Source organism: Chiloscyllium plagiosum, unplaced genomic scaffold (assembly GCF_037043375.1).
Source record: "Chiloscyllium plagiosum isolate Xiang-an unplaced genomic scaffold, Cpla_swu_hap1 HiC_scaffold_4, whole genome shotgun sequence".
Classification (NCBI taxonomy): domain Eukaryota; kingdom Metazoa; phylum Chordata; class Chondrichthyes; order Orectolobiformes; family Hemiscylliidae; genus Chiloscyllium; species Chiloscyllium plagiosum.
In genome coordinates, this window is record NW_028270142.1 from 140737069 (window position 1) to 140756556 (window position 19488).

At 41.2% G+C, this 19488-nt stretch overlaps 1 protein-coding gene across 2 annotated transcripts in view; it reads right to left on the reverse strand.

Annotated features, from left to right (window-relative positions):
• mtdha (metadherin a) overlaps nt 1–19488 on the reverse strand; it is an 83768-nt gene that overhangs the window by 36424 nt on the left and 27856 nt on the right. For both annotated transcript variants that reach the window (XM_043687645.2, XM_043687643.2), the window contains exons 4-5: nt 5987–6175; nt 3932–4186 (exon numbers count right to left, since the gene is read on the reverse strand). In XM_043687645.2, coding sequence (XP_043543580.2) covers nt 3932–4186; nt 5987–6175 — 444 coding nt within the window. The remainder of the gene's footprint in view (nt 1–3931; nt 4187–5986; nt 6176–19488) is intronic.

Genomic DNA, 19488 nt, shown 5'->3' on the forward strand with positions numbered 1-19488 from the left:
TCTGAAAATCTTGATTTCTTTTGTTAGCCACAGGTGCAGCATTTTCCCTGTTGGTTTTTTGTGCTCTAAAGGAATGTATTTCTGTTATGAACTATGCATTTGTTCTTAAACATTTGCATTTGTCTGTCACCATAATATTTTTTAAATGGTTTGCCAATACAAAATAGTCAATTTGACCGTCATAACTTCATAGATTTTTGTTTAAAATTGAGATCTCAATTTCTGATTTAACCACATCCCTTCTAAACTTAATGTAAAATTGCTTTTATATTATGGTCACTCTTTCCTAAAAGCTTCTTTACAACAAGTTAGCTGGGTTTTTTTCAACTGCAAATAATCTGTTCTCTACGACGTACTACACTGGAAAATCATGTTGCAATCATTCCAAGAATTCACACTCCCCAACTTGTGCTTAGTAGTTGATTAGATTAGATTCCCTACAGTGTGGAAACAGACCCTTTGGCCCAACAGTCCACACCGACCCTCCGAAGAGTAATCATTTCCCTCTGACTAATGCACCTAGCACTACAGGAAATTTAGCATGGCCAATTCACCTGACCTGCACATCTTTGGACTGTGGGAAGAAACCCACGCAGACTTGGGGAGAATGTGCAAACTCTACACAGACAGTCGCCAAAGGCTTGAATCGAACCTGGGACCCTGGTGCTGTGAGGCAGCAGTACTAACCACTGAGCCACAGACTGTCATAGAGTCCTAGAGCACAGTGACAGACCCTATGGCCCAAACTGGTCCATGCTGACCAAAAGGTTCATCCATGCCAACCCCAATTCCCTGCACTTGGCCCATATCCTTCTAAACCTTTCCTATCCACGTATTTGACCAAATGCCTTTTAAATGTTGTTAATATACCTGCCTCAACCACTTCTGCTAACAGCTCATTCCATATGCATACCACCCTCTGTGTAAAAACGTTGCCCCTTAGGTTCCCTTTTATTATTTTCCCTCTAACCATAAATGATGCTCGCTAGTCCTCGATTGCACAACCATGGGAAAAAGACTGAGCACATTCACCCGATTCATGCCTTTCATGATCTTATACACTTCTATAAGGCTCCCCCCTCAATCTCTTATGCTCTTAATCAAAACGTCCTAGCTTGTCCAACCTATAACTCAGACCCTCGAGTCCTGGCAACACACTTGAAAATTTCTTCTGCACTCTTTCCACTTTAATAACATCCTTCCGAGAGCAAGGTGACCAAAACTCAACACAATACTCCAAATGCGGCCTCACGACCATCCCATACAACTGCAATATAACTTCCCAACTTCTATATTTAATGCCCTGACTGATGAAGGTCCGTGTGCCAAAAGCCTTCCTTGCTGCCCTGTTGACCTGTGACTCCACTTTCAGTGAACTATGCACTCCAAGGTCTCTCTGTTCCACTACACTCTGAAGGCCCAACCATTCACCATGAAACTACTACATTGATTTGACTTTACAAAATGCAAGACTTCACGCTTATCTATATTAAACGCCATTTGCCATTTCTCAGTCCACTTCCCCAGTTGATCAAGTTCCTGCTGCAATTTCTGATAGCCTTCCTCACTGTCCACGATACCACCTATTTTAGCGTCATTTGCAAACTTACTAATCATGCCTTGGACATTCTCATTAAAATCATTGATCTAGATAACAGACGGCAATGGGCCCAATACCAACCCCTGAGGCACTCCACTAGTCACAGGTCTCCAGTCTGACAAGCATCCTTCCACTATTACCCTCTGCTTCCTACCATCAAGCCAACTGTGTATTCAATTTACCAGCTTCCCCTGGATTCCATGCGATCTAACCTTCCAGAGCAGCCTACTAAGTGGAGCCTTTTCAAAGGTCTTACTGAATCCTATAGACTATGTCTATCGCCCTGCTCTCATCAACTTTTCTGGTCACTTCATCAAAGAACTTTCTCAAATTTGTGAGGCATGATGTCCCACTCACTAAGCCATGCTGACTATTACTAATCAAACCCTGTCTTTCCAAATGCAGGTATGTCTTCTTGCTCAGAAATCTTTTCAAGTAACTTACCTACCACCAATGTTAAGTTTTCTGGTCTATAGTTCACAGGTTTTCTTTGCAGCCCTCCATGAACAAGGGCATAACATTTGCTAATCTCCAGTCTTCCGGGACCTCATCCGAGGCTAGCGATGATGCAAAAATATCAGCCAGGGCCCCGGAATTTCTTCTCTAGCCATTTGCAGTGCTCTTAGATATATCTGCTCAGGACTAGACTTATCCACCTTCATACACTATTACATCCAATACTGAACTTTATTTCTGTATTACGCTTATTACAAGCACCTCTAATTTTCTGATTTATACCGTAACTTGCATCATCATTGTTATTCCCACCAACAGCCCCTTGCTGTTTCTTTGTGCTATCAAACTGATTCAACATTCTGAATTTTAGAACTAAAACCATCTCTCACATTAGTACTAATATTCTCATTTACTAATGAAACAAGACTACCGCGGTCTCCAAGACTTCTGTCCTTCAAGAATGTCTATACTCCTTGGATATTCAGGCCCAGCTTTGGTTTCTTTGTAGTCATGGCAGAGAAGTGACGATCAAATCATACATACGTATTTCTATTTGAGCTGACAATTTATTTTCCTGTGAACATGACAGGCATTCAGATGCAGGAACATTAATTCAGCTTTCTAAAAAAATAGTTATTTTGGTCAACTCTGGTCCAATCTGCAGACACACACTTAAGTTTGCAAACACTATCATTTCTGCCATACTATTACCATGACCTTTTTGAGTATCTTTCATCTATTGTTTTACCACTTCCTCTAATTTACTTCATATTCTCTTTCAATGATCCCTTCTCTTCCCTATTTAGTTTAAAGCCCTTTCTACTTCCTTAGTTATATTATTCACTGAAAACCAAACTGTGCAGCACAGTTGAGGTGAAGTCTGTACCAAAGGTACAGCCCTCTCACTTTTCCTCATGCTAGTGCCAGTGCTCCCTAAATTGGAACCCACTTCTCCCATTCTAATCCTTAAGCCATATCGTGACAAAAGTCTATAATTAATGCTGTGGAGAAGTACAAGAATTTTAAAAATTGACCACAAGCATAATTTCCAATATTTCACTATACCTTGCATCATTTTGTGATGATTGGGTTAACACTTATATCTAAAAATCAAGTCTGCATTGGGTCATGTATAATCTAATGAACGAAAATAAAATGGAATGCTTAGATGCTAATAAGATTACTTTTTGATATGAGCATCAAAAACTGTAAACTATAAACACAATCCGAAATTATGTTCAAAACGTTTAAATTGAAATAGAAACAAGCTTCATGAATTTTGAAATCATCTGCACCCTATACTGAGCTCAGTTGCTTAATCTCAACACTTCAGTTATTATTCAGCTTCTCATATTTACAACATGTTAAAAGTAAAAGATGTAGAAAAAAAATCAAAGTTTTTTTCATCAGTCTGGCCAGACTTAAAAGTGTAGTCAACCTGGATTAATCTTTAACTTTGCATTCCTTTAAAACAAAGAAAACATATTAATCCATGCATGCTCACAAACCTGCTAGTGTAGGGCTGGCTCCATTGTAACTACTGTGCTATGGCTATTATTTAGCATAGTCCCACACTAATTCGTAAATGATGTTCAACTGCAAAAATATTGGTGCATACTTCCCCCTCTCTAACCACAGGGTGTTCACTATTGTCAAGTATTATCCTTTCTGAGATCTAATGAGTTTGCAATTAAAACCAGAAATCCTTTGTACTATGAATCAGTATCAACATTTACTGACAAAGCCAAAGGTTTAGTTTGAAGAAAATGACAGGCATATAAAAATCTTCAATCTTATTAAGAATTAATTATTTCAATCTCCCTCATGTTGAATTTAAGTATATTTCAATTAAGAGACACACAATTCAACACTCACCAATGCTGGGGTAAAGTGCATGCTCACTCCAAGTCTTATCAACTAAGGGTACTGCCCATTCTTTTGACCCTGCATTGGTATCACTGCTTTCCTGGCCCCAGGCAGGCTGATCCGGGCTTCTTTTTGCATTTGCCAATACTGGGATTTGTCGCCATTTATCATCCTTAGTTGCATTAATCTGAGTGGGCAGTTTCACTGGGATATCACACCAGCTTCCTCCATTCACTGTTAGCTGTTCACCCCACCCGGGAGCAACTTTGAAGAGAAAAAAAAACATATCAACAAGCCTTATTAATTGCCAGAAAATTGATTCGGCCTGAAACAGTGGCTGCTTTTACTGTTTTGCCAAAGAGACATTTAAAATTCATTTTGCAACAGAAATCTATGTCAAGCTGATTGTTGCTAATAATAGATTCAATATGTATAACTAGTTTAGAAGTTAAGTAAACTAATCTGCTTCTACAAAGGTTTCAGTCTTATGATGATAGCAATTTTTGACCTAAATTAGGACCAATCTAATGGAGCTAACTCAAATTTTTTGGTAATTACTGACCCCTGGTAACTATTATTCAAATAAGGCAGAGACAATTATCATTGAAACTTGATATAACTCTTTGCTTTAAAAGAAAGCACCAATCATGGATCAGTAACACTCTTGTCTCTAACTTAGAAAACTTTAGAGTCAAGTCCTACTCCAGAAAATGAAACATAAATATTGAGTCTGACACCCCAAATGCATTGCTGATTAAGGGCTTTTGCCTGAAACGTCTACTTTCCTGCTGCTTGGATGCTGCCTGACCTGCTGTGCTTTTCCAGCACCACACTCTCAATCCCAAGTGCATTACAGAGGGAGCCCTGTACAGTCAGAGGCGCCATCTTTCAGATTAGATACTAAATTGTGGGCCTGTCTGCCATCTCAGATGGATGGAGAGGCTCCCATTGCATGATTTCAAAAAAGACCAGGGTTGTTATCCCCAGTGTCATCAATGATATTCATTCCTCAATCAACACCACATAAAATAAAACCAGGCTTGCAATTTTTCCTCTCATTGCCATTTGTGGGCATCTTCCACTACACAGATTGACTGCCACATTTCCTACATTACAACAGTGACTAGACATTCCATACTAATTCACTGGCTGCAATGTGCTTCAATATGCCATGAAAACCACTGCACAAAATCAAGTCTTTGCTCCTTTACAAATAAGATGATTCTAGAGACATTGCTTTCTGGGAGGGCATAATTAATAAAATGTTATTGCAACAACTGAGCCCTGAAATTAGTGCCCAACATTATCAATTCATTGCACACACTCCTGAGTTGCAAAATACATATGGAGGAGGAACACATGCAGCAAAATTCTCACCAATAAGGGAGTGGTCCTGGCATCGTAGTTCACTAACGTTCTTTAAGGAAGGAAATCTGCTGTGCTTACCTAGTCTAGCCTACATTTGACTCCAAATCCACACCATGGTTAATTGTTAACTTATCTCTGATATGGCCAAACAAGCCACTCGGTTCAAGGTGGGATCAAGAATCAACAAATGCTGACTTTCCAGATGTCTGACGCAGCAACATCCACATAGTAAATCAGGTCGGTGATGACAATTCAAGGTTTAATTGTTTAGTTGCTAAACTGTAATTCAGTGCTAGTATCAATTTCACTTCTGGATGTTCTCCCTATCCAGCTGCCAACTAGCTACTGGGGAAGATCTCAGGTTTTTTTTTATTTTAGAAATCCAAACATTACTATTAAACAAAACACCCAATCACTCAATTATAAACAATAGAGACCCATCTCTCTAGGCTTTTAATCAACCTGCCCAGTTACGTTGTGACATGACCCTGGAGGTAGGACTTGAATCTGGACAAGAGGCAGGGGCACCACAAGAAGCCAAAGACTTAGGTCTCAAGTACAAACTCTCACGAGCATTACATTAAAATTGAAATCGCTTCAAGGGGCCTACTTTTTAATATAAAAACACTGGCACCAGACACCCACAACCCAAGAAGGAATACAAAGAAAACAGAAGTCCTCCCTTTTCTAACCAACCTGCAGTTTCTACCCCTTTGGTCTTTCGAGGGCCCAGCCCAGCTGAGGCTATTGTGTGTTGCTGTGCAGGAATAGCTTCAGATCCAACTGCAGGGAGACTAGAATCAACGGAGGGAGATTCATTTATTCCTCTGTCACGCCTGCGCTGTTGTCGTTTTTCCCGGCTACTGATTTTGGTCTCCCATGCCCCTGTGAAAGAACCAAAGTGAAGTCCAGTTAATATTTAGCTTAATAATTGAAGCAAAAACCATCCTTTTTCAAAAGCATGGTAACTTTAGACAGAGAACTGGAAAATTACTAGAAAGGGGAAACTGTATGCTGACAGAAAGGGCAGGGTGAAGGAAGGCTAATTAGCTTGCATCACTTTATGATTGCATGAAACTCAGTCAATGTGGCATAGTGCACCAGATCTTCAATACTGTACCACTGTCAGGATGCTGTGATGAGGCCTGTTAAACTTTATTTCACCCAACATTGGTAATACAGCGAGCCTAAAAGTGGAGACATTTCACTTATCTGATTCTACACCTAAATCCATGCCAGCAAAAATCGTAACATTCCTTTATCATGTGTCGGAATGCAATCAATTAACAGTATTGATCCAAACAGCAAACTGTTTCATTCGAAGTGACTGGATTATATAACTTGGTTTAGACACGTGATGTGTCAGTTTAAAACACTGCATAATCTTAAAATGGTTTATCTCTACTTTCTCATTACTTTTCTTGTAAAGAGAAAGCTAATAACTCCCTCAGCAAAATGGTACAACAAAATTAAAATTCAACATATTTTAACCTGTTAATAACTGGTGAAAGTGTCGCTCACAACAAGGTGCTCAGTCTGGAGTTGTATTGTTGCAAGAGCATGTTAAGAGTCAGGTGAAATCAAATGGAGTTGTGAAGTCTTCATTTCATGAGTATTGGGATACATGAAAGAGATGTGTGGTATATTAGAGAGATGGAATAGAGAATATCACATCTGCCACTCGTGTTCAACAAGGATATAGCTAAGGTGTAAGAAGTAATCACAAGGCTGGACAGCTGTTAGATGTGTCTCGATGGGTAGCACTCTGGATCAGTAGGCAGCACGCTCAAGTCCCACTCCCAATTTCATCCTGACTGACACTCCACAGGAATGTCAGAGAGAAAAAAAAAGTGCATTGCTCAAGATGCCAGTTGCTTTTCAGTTTAAGGGTAATGTGCAGCTGGTTTTCCGAGAATAGTACACACAACTCATTCTGATGTACATTATTCTTCTGACTTGGACATAGGGGTCATAATTTCAAAGTTTGCAGATGACATAAATACCTGTAAATGTGGTAAGGTGCACAGCAGTATACTTTAGGTGACAGGATAGACAGAGGATATCGTACAGATTAAATTTAATTCACAGAAAGTTAAGGGAAGACTTAAAAAAAAAAGGAGAAAAGCAGTAACCACAGGGCAAAGATTGAAGAGGACTCGTAAAAATAAGATATAAAAACCTATCAAATTCAACAGGTGTAGTTTGCATTCTTTTGTGGCATGCGTGCTGGCAAAGGCAAAACTTGCTACCCATCACTCAGTGCCCTTAAATGTCTTGTTTTACCTTTTACCAGCAGTTAGGAATTGCTGCGGGTCTAGAGTCACATGGGTGAGGATGACATATCTCCTTTCTCAAAGGGCAGAAGTGAACCACAAGAGATTTTTCAAACAATCGGTGATAGCTACCACGGTTACCAGTGCCAAGACTAGCTTGATATTACAATTTTATTATCAATTTGAACTTCACCAGATGTGAACCATCATCCCCAGAGCATTAGCCTGGGACTCTGGATTACTAGTTCAGTGGAAGAAGCACATTATCAACCAGTGCCTAATGATCTGGGATATACGACTTGAATGAACACTGAAAGCAGATTCTACAGTAACTTTCAAACAGGAATTATAACAGACTTGAAAAGGAAACAGCAGTTTGCATAAAGTATGTGAATAGGACTAAATGAATAGCCTTTCAAACAGCAGGCACATGCATAATGGGCTAAATGGCCTATTTTTAAGATGCATTAACTGATGATTCCATGACCCTTACAGATCATGCCTCTGACCTCGCATCCAATGCAATGCGTAATTCTCAGCCACAAGTGGGGATCTGCACTCAAGGGATGGTGGGAGGGAAGGGAAGGGAAGGAGTGTAGTTGTGAGATATGGAGGAGGGGATGGTCCTTTGGATCATGAGAGTAGATTCTGTAGTAGAGGAGAAAAATAAGATCATAGGCAATACAAATCAAATTCAATAGAAACATCTGACTAGATTAGTTCGCCTGTGACTGGATTAAAGTGTTAAGTGCTAATGTTGAGCGCTTAAACACCACCTTACACTGGGTTATGAGCTTTCACACTTCAGAGAAAGATTTACTGCTGCAGGAACATAAGACAGTAGTGTGAATATGACATTCCAAAATAACAAGCACATTTTCTCTTGGGAATGCAAATTACACTAGTTTGAGTTTGTACATATTGTTACGACACGGGGTAAACCGCTCTGCTAATTTAAACACAACACACAGTGAAGCTCACCTTGTACTGTAATCTGTTAAATTTTAAGAGGCAAAGAAACATCCCAGATTTCACTATTTAAAATAAAAACTAACAATTTATTCTTTAAGTCCAACAGAAAACATTAAAAACACTATTTACAACTCCCTTCTCCTAAATTGATCTTTTACCTCCCACTCTACAATACTGGCCCAAAAATAAACACCGATTAAGATTTACAAAACAAAAAAAAATCATATTTCAAAACCAGTCAGCTTTGTTGATTTTCTTCAGTAGATTTTTCTCTGGGTTTTCCTGGGTCGCCTCCTCTTCTGCTGCACAACTTTTCTTACGGACAGGTACCTTTCAGAGAGCTATTTAGCTAACAGTCTATACTTGTTGGTTTTCTTGGCAGTTCTCTCCCTAACTGTTCAAAATGTCCAGTTTTATACCCCAAAACATTGGATCTTTTAGATTCTCTACAGCGTGGAAACAGGCCCTTCGGCCCAACAGGTCCACACCGACCCTCCGAAGAGTAACCCACCCAGTCCCATTTCCCTCTGACTAATGCACCTAACAATATGGGCAATTTAGCATGGCCAATTCACCTGGCCTGCACATCATTGGACTGTGGGAGGAAACCCGATCACCCGGAGGAAACCCATGCAGACACGGGGAGATTGCATAAACTCCACGCAGACAGTCACCAGAGGCTGGAAGCGAAACTGGGACCCTGGTGCTGTGAGGATTAATCTTAATCTTAATCATTGGTTTGATGTCACAAAAATGCTAAAATCCAATTCAATTGGATTTTGGTATCAGGTGCATAATTTAAACTGTTTGACCATATTTGAATTTGCTTTTGTTCCATGGCCTCGCAACTCCAGCTATATGTTTCAACCAAGTATTACATTTTTATCTTGTTCAGCACTCTGTGCTTTCAGCCAGTCCTTGCGAGCTTCCTCCTTCTTTCTCTCAAAGGTACAGTACACATCTATACCTTCATAACAATATAACGCAAAAAAATGTTTTAAGAATTTTAAATAAATAGCCCCTTAAAAATAAAGTATGTTGGTGCATCAGTTAGAATTAAATTTTGTTAAGTGCGAAGTTAGAAGTGTAGTTATTTAGTTTCGACACAACATCACCACTATAAGAATTTTTCTTTAAAAAAAGTCCTTACTAAACTCTTCACAAATTCCTTCCTCACTCAGGAGGTTAGTGCCATTTCACTTCAAACTGGACCGCAAAATTAGTTTGTTCATTTAAGCTAGTTCTTCTGCTTCCATGCTATTGAGAAGGTAGCGGCATAGTGATAACGTCACCAGACTAGTAATCCAGAGCCCTAGGTTAATTCTCTAGGGTCATGGGTCAACTCAATGGCAGATGGTGAAATTTAAATTTAATGAAAACGTGGAATTAATGGCAACCGTGTAACCATTACTGATTTCGCTAATAACCATCTAAAATTCAAGAGATGTGCTCAATGCTGGCTGGATCAGAATTTAGTTCCCATCCCTAGTTGCACTCAAGAGGAGATGTTGAACAGACCTTTTGAGCTGCTGCAATTCATCTGGCGTAGGTACACATAATATTATTAGTGTGTTTCAGAACTCTGACCCAGTAACTTCCCTGGAATGGCAATGTATTTCAAAGTCAGGATGGTAAGTGGCTTGGAGAGGAACTGGCAGTTGATTTGTGACATGTAGGTGATGGACAGGCTTAAGGAAGTCGGGAGGGAGTTACCACATTCCTGATGAAGGACTTATGCCCAAAACGTCGACTCTCCTGCTCATCAAACCAGCGGACAAGGGGAGTGCAGTGGTAGTTTGGCGCTCTGACCTCTACACCGCTGAAGCCAGGCGTTAACTCGAAGACACCTTCTCCTACCACCTCCTCGTCCATGACCTCACCTCCCATCACCAAACCGTCATCTCCCAGACCGTACATAACCTCATCACCTCAGGGGATCTCCCACCCACAGGTTCCAATCTCCCAGTTCAGGAAAGCCGCACCACCCGGTGCTATCTCCTACTCAAGATCCACAAGCCTGACTACCCTGACCGGCCCATCATTTAGGCCTGCGCCTGCCCCACCGAATTCACCTCCACCTACCTCGATACCGTTCTATCCCCTTGGCCCAGGAATTCCCCACATTCGGGACATCACCCACACTGTCCAACTCCTCCATAACTTCCATTTCCCTGGCCCCCAACGCCTCATCTTTACCATGGGCATCCAGTCCCGAAACACCTCTATCTGCCATGACCATAGCTTCCAAGCCCTCAGTTTCTTTCTCGCCCAACGTCCCCACCAGTACACATCCATTGACACTCTCACTCGTTTGGCTGAACTGATCCTCGCCTTTAATAATTTCTCCTTTAAATCCTCCCACTTGCTCCAGACGAAAGGGGTAGCCATGGGCCCCAGCTATGCCTGTCTCTTTGTCGGCTACGTAGAACAGTCCATCTTCCGCAGTTACACCGGCACCATTCCCCACCTCTTCCTCTGCTATATTGATGACTGAATCGGCACCACCTCATGCTCCCACGAGGAGGTTGAACAGTTCATCAACTTCACCAACACATTCCACCCTGACCTTAAATTCACCTCGACCATCTCAGGCACCACCACCACCACCCCCCTCCCCCCCCCGCCTTTTCTGGACCTCCATCCCCATCAAGAGAGACCGACTCAACACTGACATTTTCGACAAACCCACCAACTCCCACAGCTACCGGGATTACACCTCCTCCCATAAAAATGCTATCCCTTATTCCTCTGCCTCCACCGAATCTGCTCCCAGGAGGACCAGTTCCACCAAAGAACACACTAGATGACCTCCTTCTTTAAAGACAGCAATTTCCCCTCCCACGTGGTTGATGCCCTCCAGCACATATCATCCACATCCTGCACCTCTGCCCTCGAACCCCACCCCTCCAACTGCAACAAGGACAGACCCCCACCCTCCCCGGTTCTCACCTTCTATCCATCAATCTCCATATATATCGCATCATCCTCCGCCACCTACAAACAAACCCCACCAGAGATATATTTCCCTTCCCACCCCATCCACTTTCCATAAAGACCATTCCCTCCATTGGACCTCATCAGGTCCACGCCCCCTCCTGGCACGCTCCCCTGCCACCACAGGAATTGCAAAACCCATGCCCACACCTCCCCCCTCACCTCTGTCCATCCCTCCAAAGGAGCCTTGCACATCCATCAAAGTTTCATCTGAACTTAGACACATCATTTACTGTTGGAAATGTGTTGCTGGAAAAGCGCAGCAGGTCAGGCAGCATCCAGGGAACAGGAGAATCGACGTTTCAGGCATAAGCCCTTCTTCAGGAATCCACAATCCTTCCTGAAGAAGGGCTTATGCCCGAAACGTCGATTCTCCTGTTCCCTGGATGCTGCCTGACCTGCTGCGCTTTTCCAGCAACACATTTCCAGCTCTGATCTCCAGCATCTGCAGACCTCACTTTCTCCTCACATCATTTACTGTATCCGTTGCTCCTGATGAGGACTCCTCTACACTGGGAGAGGGACGCCTACTCACAGAGCACTTCAGAGAACATCTCCGGGACTCCTCACCAACCAACCTCACCGGCTGAACACTTCAATTCCCCCTCCCACTCTACCGAGGACATGCAGGTCCTGGGCCGCATCTATCGCCACTCCCTTACCATCAGACGCCTGGAGGAACAGCACCTCATCTTCTGCCTCGGCATCCTCTGACTCTATGGCATCAATGTGGATTTCACCAATTTCCTCAGTTCCCCACCCCCCACCTTATCCCAGTTTCTACCTTCCAGTTTGGCACTGCCCTCATAACCTGCCCATCTTTCTTCCCATCTATCTGCTCTACCCTCCCCTCCGACCTATCACCTTTACCCGCACCTCTATCCACCTATCGCACTGTCAGCTACCTTCCTCCCAGCCCCATCCCCTCTCCCATTTATCTCTCCACTCCCCAAGGCTCCCACCCTCATTCCTGATGAAGGGCTTTTGCTTGAAATGCTGATTCTCCTGCTCCTTAGATGCTGCCTGCCCTGCTGTGCTTTTCCAACACATTTTCTGACTCGGACTTTCCAGTATCTGCAGTCTTCACTTTCTCCTAGGGAGTTACCTGGGAGCTGCAGAATTCTAGCCCCTGACTCGACCTTGTAGTTGCAGTTTATACATAGATAATTTACATTCCTGAAGAAGGGCTTATGCCCGAAACGTCGATTCTCCTGCTCCTAGGATGCTGCCTGGCCTTGTGTGTTTTTCCAGCATCACATTTTTCAACTCTGGTCTCCAGCATCTGCAGTCCTCACTTTCTCCTCCTTTATAAATATAGTCCACTTCAGTTTCTGGTCAATGGTAACCTCCAGGATATTGTTAATAGGGGATGTAGTGATAGTTATGCCATTGAATTACAAGGGACCATGTTGAGATTCTCTTTTGTTACAGATGATCATTCCCTAGCATCGGTGTTGCACAAATGTTACTTGTCTTGAGAACATTATTTTGCTTTAATTTTTCTCTTTTTGTTTAGAATTGAGTTGAAGTCAATAACTGAATTATGAATAGCAGCTTGCTCTTAAAAGTCTGATATTTGCTCATGGGAACTACCCTGGAAAGATAATTCAGGTTAATTGCTGCTCTGATGATACTGCAGACCATTTATCATTGAGATGTTGTTACACTGAGGGACTGGCAGTTTGCTGGATGTTGAATTGGTCAAATAAAGGAGGTTCAGTTATGGCCAGCCAACGATAGACCATATTTAAAACAAAAAAGAAAACAAAATGTAAACTGGTAGTGTCTGGGATTTTGGATTGGAGACAAGTTTGCTTTAGAAGCTGCTGGACTAGAAAAGTTTACTTTGCTTTGCTCTCTCTAGTCATTCTCCACTAAATGATTTGTTGAAAGTTCTGAGAAAAGAATTCCTACTGTGACATAAGTATGTCTCTAGCAGTCTGTGGAAGTTATTTGTATTGACCACTGACTTCAGAGTTCAAGCCACATGTACAGTCCTATGTGCCTGTACTAGGATTTCATGAAGACCTGGCATTCTTTTATTGCCTTTTCTAAAATTTGTCCCTCAACTATGTCTGTTTGTCTGTCTCTGTCCATATCATAGTGACGTTAATATTCAAAGAAGACTGAGCTTTAATTGTGGATGTTGATTAGACCGCTTTGCAGTTTGTGTGTGTTCTGCTAAAGTTACATTCTTAATAATAAATTGATCATTTTTGCTGAACTTACAAGATTTGTTATTTTTACAAGTCTGGTCAGGAACAATGGAGCAACTTTGAGGGTCACTAGATGTTTTAATCCTACTGTGTTGCAATTACAAAGTGAATTTGGTTGGTTTGCTATTCCTCAGTCACAACACTTAACACTTTTCAGCACAAATCTGGACATTATTCAGGTCTTGCTGCATTTCGACATGCAGCGCTTCAGTAACTGAGTAGTCACAAAAGGTGCGAACATTGAGCAATCATCATCATTTCTCACCTTATGATGGAAGGAAAGTCATTGATGAAGCAACTGAAGATGATTGGACCTTCAATACTACTCTGTGGAAGTCCAATAGAGACATTCTGCAGCAGAGATGACTACCCTTCAGCAATCATAACAATCTTCCTTCTGTGTCAGAAATGACTCTAACCAGGTTTTGCCTGATTCCCACTGACTCCACACTTGATGCCACGCTCAGTCAAAAGCAGCCTTGGTAACAGAGGCAGTCATTCTCGCATCATCTCTGGAATTCAGCTTTTTTGTCCATGTTTGAATTAAGGTGGCAATGAGGTCAGGATCGAGTGGCGGAAACCAAAGGTTATTGCTGACAAGTGCTGCTGGATAGCACTGTTGATGACACCTTCCATAACTTTTATGATCAAGAGTGATCTGAGGGGTCAGTAATTGGCTGGGTTGGATTTTACCTGCTGTTTGTACACATGATATACCTGAATAATTTTCAACATTGTTGGGTAGATGTCAGTGTTGTAGCTGAACTAGAAAAGCTCGGGTAGAGGTGTGACAAATTCTGGAGCACACATCATCATGTATGTCTATTGTCAGAATGTTGTCAGAGGCCATAGTCTTTGCAGTACCCAGTGACTCCAACTGTTTCTTGATATCATGTGGAGTGAATTAAGTTGGCTGAAGATTTGCATCTGTAATGCTGGTGACCACTCGGCACTTCTGGCTGAAGATTGTTGCAAACACTTCAGCCTTCCCTTTTGAAATGCATTGCCCTCATTATTGAGGATGGGGATATTTGTGGAAGGGACAAAACTTGACATATAAACATAAGAATAGGACAAGTAGGCACTTCAGCTCCTTGAATGCACACTATTATGCAATCAAGGCTGATCTGATTGCCTTTTCAATTCCACATTCCCTGTTATCCCTGATAACCCTCGATTTCCTGCCCAATAAAAATCTATCCATTTTGGTCTTAAAAATATTCAATGACCTAACCACATTCTGAATATCACACTGGTAAATCTATACTGCACTCCTTTTAAGGTCAATACTATCGCCACAAGGGAAGCTGTAAGGACATTACACCCCCAACCCACCAGACTATTCGAGTGTTCACTGTATCCAGATTTTATCATATAAAAATATTCTGTTCTATCCATTTTTGTTTGAAAGCAATGGTCTCACATTTGCAAACTTTGAGATCCATTTGCTGCCATTTTTCCTATTCATTAATCTGTCACCATTTCCTTGTGATTTTATACTTTCAGCAAAACTACTTGCTACGCCACTTATCTTTGCATAATTGGAAAACTCTGATTCATTCAAATGACATGGGTCAACTTCTTAGAAAACTCAAATTTAATTTGAAACTTGGAAGATTTAGCTGTAATTAGGGTGAACCTATAAGCAAAATAACATTCACTACAAGAAAGAGGGATGACATTAATTAATAACATAATTAGAATCATAATATAAGGAACATTTTAAAACTGATGGAGATGAAGTGTTCTGTGAGAGAATTGTTAAATGGATGACGAATCCCATGAGGAAGGGTGTGTGCTGCACTTGGGGTCTTCTGCTCAGTTGAACTACTGTCATGGGGATGATCTTTCAGAGCGCACCTGGCTAACTGAACCAGATCATGAAGGCAGTAAATTAACAGAAGCCCTAAGGGATCATTAACTGACAAGAATACACCTTAATTAAGAACAAATCTTCTGCGTTGCACTGAATCATAGAAAATGGCTACAGGAGTAGGCCATTCATTCCTTTGAGCCTGCTCCGCATTCACTATGATTATGGCTTATCAACCAACTCAGTCCCCTGTTCCCCAGTCCCTGACCCCTTTAGGAACTAAATCAAATTCCTTCTTGCCAACATTGAATGTTTGGCCTCAACTGCTTTCTGTGGCAGAGAATTCCAAAGGGTCACCACTCCCTGAACGAAGAAATTTTCCCTCATCTCAGTCCCAAATGGTCTACTCTGCATCCTTTGACTCCGACCTCGATTCTGGGCTCCCCATTCATCGTTAACATCCTGTGCTTACCCCAAGTACTCCGGTTAGAGTTTTCCAGGTTGCTACAGGCTCCCTCCATCTCACCCTCAGTCTTCTAAATTCCAGTGAAGGTAGTCCTAACTAATACAGCCTCCCTTCATAACTAAGTCCTGCTATACCAGAAATTAGTCTGGTAAACCTCTGCTGCACTCCCTCCATAGCCAGAATATCCTACCTCAGATAAGGAGAAAAACTGCACATAATAGGCAATGTGAGGTCTTATTAAGATCCTGTACAATAAGACCATAAGAAATAGAAATAGGAGTAGGCCATTTGGCACTAAAGTCTACTCCACCAAATAGGATCACGGCTGATCCAACATTCCTCGTATCCACTTTCCTTTGTAACCCTTGATTTCCCCTACTGATCAAGCATCTCTCTCAGAGGAAGACATTACTATTACAAATCCCCCTGTGAATAAATACTTTAGCTGACCGAAGTGTTAAAAAGACATTTTTGTTACTTAGTCTCTTACTTTGAAATGATCAGAAAAACAAATACTTCACTGGCTGCAACTTGCAGAAATATTTCAGTGAATGCACTAGCTTACAGGTATATTTTCTTCTCAATTGAAAATATATTTTCTTTCTTAAAAAAAAAATGACCACTGACGTACACCATCTTACACCTATGCTTACAGGAATTCAATTGATACGAAGTTAGCTGCAACTGTGCCACCTTCAGTTCAGGATTGCGGCTCAGCGTGTGGTACTCCAGCCTTAGAGTTTATGACTCACTTCAGGACAGAGCACAATTTTATTAAAGCCTGTTCATGGGATGTGGGAAATGTGGCCAGCATTTACTGCCCGTGTTCTTTGGCCAACAAATGTCTCCAGCTTGCTGCAGTGCTCCAGCGCAAGACAGAAGAACAGCACCTCACTTTCAGCTTGGGAACTCCATAGCCTTCAGAACTCAATTTTAACTTTGTCACAAAGGTGTAGGTACGTACTGTAGTTTTAAGAGGGAGAGGAAACCAGCAAGGACTGACTGAAAGCATAGTGTGTTTGGAACAATTTAAAAATATAACACCTGGTTGAAATAAATAGCTGGAGTTGTGTTGTCATGGAACAAAAACAAATTCACATTCGACCAATCGGTTTAAATTATATTGCAGATACCAAAATCCAACCGAACTTGAATTTTACTATTTGGGATGACATCAAACCAATGAAATGATCCAATGTTTTGCAGTATAAAATCGGACATTTTGAACTGTTAGGGGGAGAACAGCAAAGAGTACCCACAAGTATAGACTGCTAGCCGAATATTTTTCTGGCAGGTATTAGTCCACGAGAAAAGTTGTGCAGCAGAAGACCGAAGAAAAGATGACCCAGGAAAACACAGGGGCAAATCTACAGAGAAAAATCGGCAAAGATGGCTCGTTTTAAGACGTGATTTTTTTTTAATGTTCATTGGGGTTTTTTTCTCAAATTAGACCAGTATTAGAGTGAGAGAGGTGAAAGGTATGTTTAAGAGAAAACAGTTGTAAATAGTGGTTGTTTTAATGTTCTCTGTTGGACTTAAAGAATAAAATTGTTAATTTTTACTTGAAATAGTGACCTCTGGGATAGTCCTTTGCCTCTCAAAATTTAACCGATTATAGCGTGAGGTGAGCTTGTGTGTGTTGGGTTTAAATTAGCAGAGGGGTTCAACCCCTATCATAACTTCAACAATTTTAGGGTTTGAGGCCCCTTCGCCTATGTCTTTACCTCAGCCCCCACACAGCAGGCTTTGTTATCACACTGCCTACTATTACATACAACCAATCTAGAGCCAGTAATTGTCAACTAAGCTATTCATTCATCCATGCTGATCATTAACCACTCCTTTGTCTGTCTGACTGTTCTCCTCCCTCTTTGGACTCTATCTCCACCTATTATTTACTCCTTACTCCAACTACCCTATCTTGTGCATAAAAAACAACTTTTCTCTAGCCACCGTCAGTTCTGAGGAAGGATCACCGGGCCTGAAACGTTAACTCTGATTTCTCTCCAAAAATGCCGCCAGACCCATTATGGCTCTCCAGCAATTTCTGCTTTTCAGCATCTGCAGTTCTTTCGGTTTTTATTTATCACCTGATCTTGGTGTGCTGAACAATATTTAAACTTCAACGAACATCAGAAGAGAAAAAAAGATCTCCTGGTCACTATTGTTAGATGAAAACAACTTTTTGAATTAGTTTCTGTCTTTAAATGTCAGTACACTTCAAAAGTGGCTTAATGTCCCGTGTGCAGGGACATCCTGCGGGCATAGAAGACACACTAATTGCAATTTCCTTTATCAACTGCACACTCACATGAAGAACAGTTGAGCTAGTAGACTGAACTCAGCTCCTATACAACATCAAGATCTCCACAAGCTAAACAAGGGCAACAGAAGAGAAATTGGTGGCAATCAAGAAATTGCTAATGCAGTAAGCACAGATAAAAAGTGTTGTTAGAACAATACAAGTTCTCTCTTTTCTTTCCGGCTCTAAAATACATCAACCTTTTTTTCCCCCTTTTAACCTAGGAGTAGAAACCAGATGAATAAATATTTCATACAGGGGAAACATCAGCTTAAGAATGAACTTTCCTTGGGATTGTTGCCAGGAATCGGTTCCAAAATTGTCAAAAACAAACAACCCCTTATTGAACAAGGCATCCTTTTTGTACAACCCTAAATAAGGTGTGAAGAGAGATTCTAAAATATTCAACACAAACAGTTGGCAGTTAAATAAATTCTTTCATTTAGCTTTCCCCCCCATATAAACTGTTGCATGATTCTAGCCTTAAATATTGAAGGAAAATGCTGAAATGTTGGAACACGTACCAAAAAGATCCAATATCTAGGGACTCAGTAATAGTCTTATAAACCCATTGGGATTATATTTGGTAAGGATCATGCAAATGCAATTCAATTTGATCCTGTGGGTTTGAATATGAACACTGCTACTGTTATTCCCCATGACATTACTTTTCCACCAACTAGTTGCTATTTGCTTTGCTAGAAGATTCCAAGATCTTGATTTATTTATTCGCTGTGGTCCTTCAGCTAGATTTTTAGTTTGTACTTAAATTTTGCACAGTTGTACATTTCAATGAAGCCTGGCACACAGTATTGGAACTACAGTTTTTCAGAGATTCTTTCCATCCACAAACAAGGAAGCAAAGTTTAAATTTTTGGAAAAAACCTTCACAGAAAAGTTAATCTTTAGTGGATTATTACAAGCAAAATTGATTTGCAATTTAGATTATCTGCTGACTTAAATTGAAATACTCTATTATTATTAAAATTCAATCTCTACCCCCTTTAAACGGCATGGGCAGCAGATGCATGGGAATAGCACCAGCTTCCCTCCTGGTCATACACGATCCTAACAGACAACGACAGCACCACTCTTTCACTTGTTGCTCTTCTCTCCCTACTCATGGGACGTGCATATCACTGGTTTATTTCCAGTCCTAGTT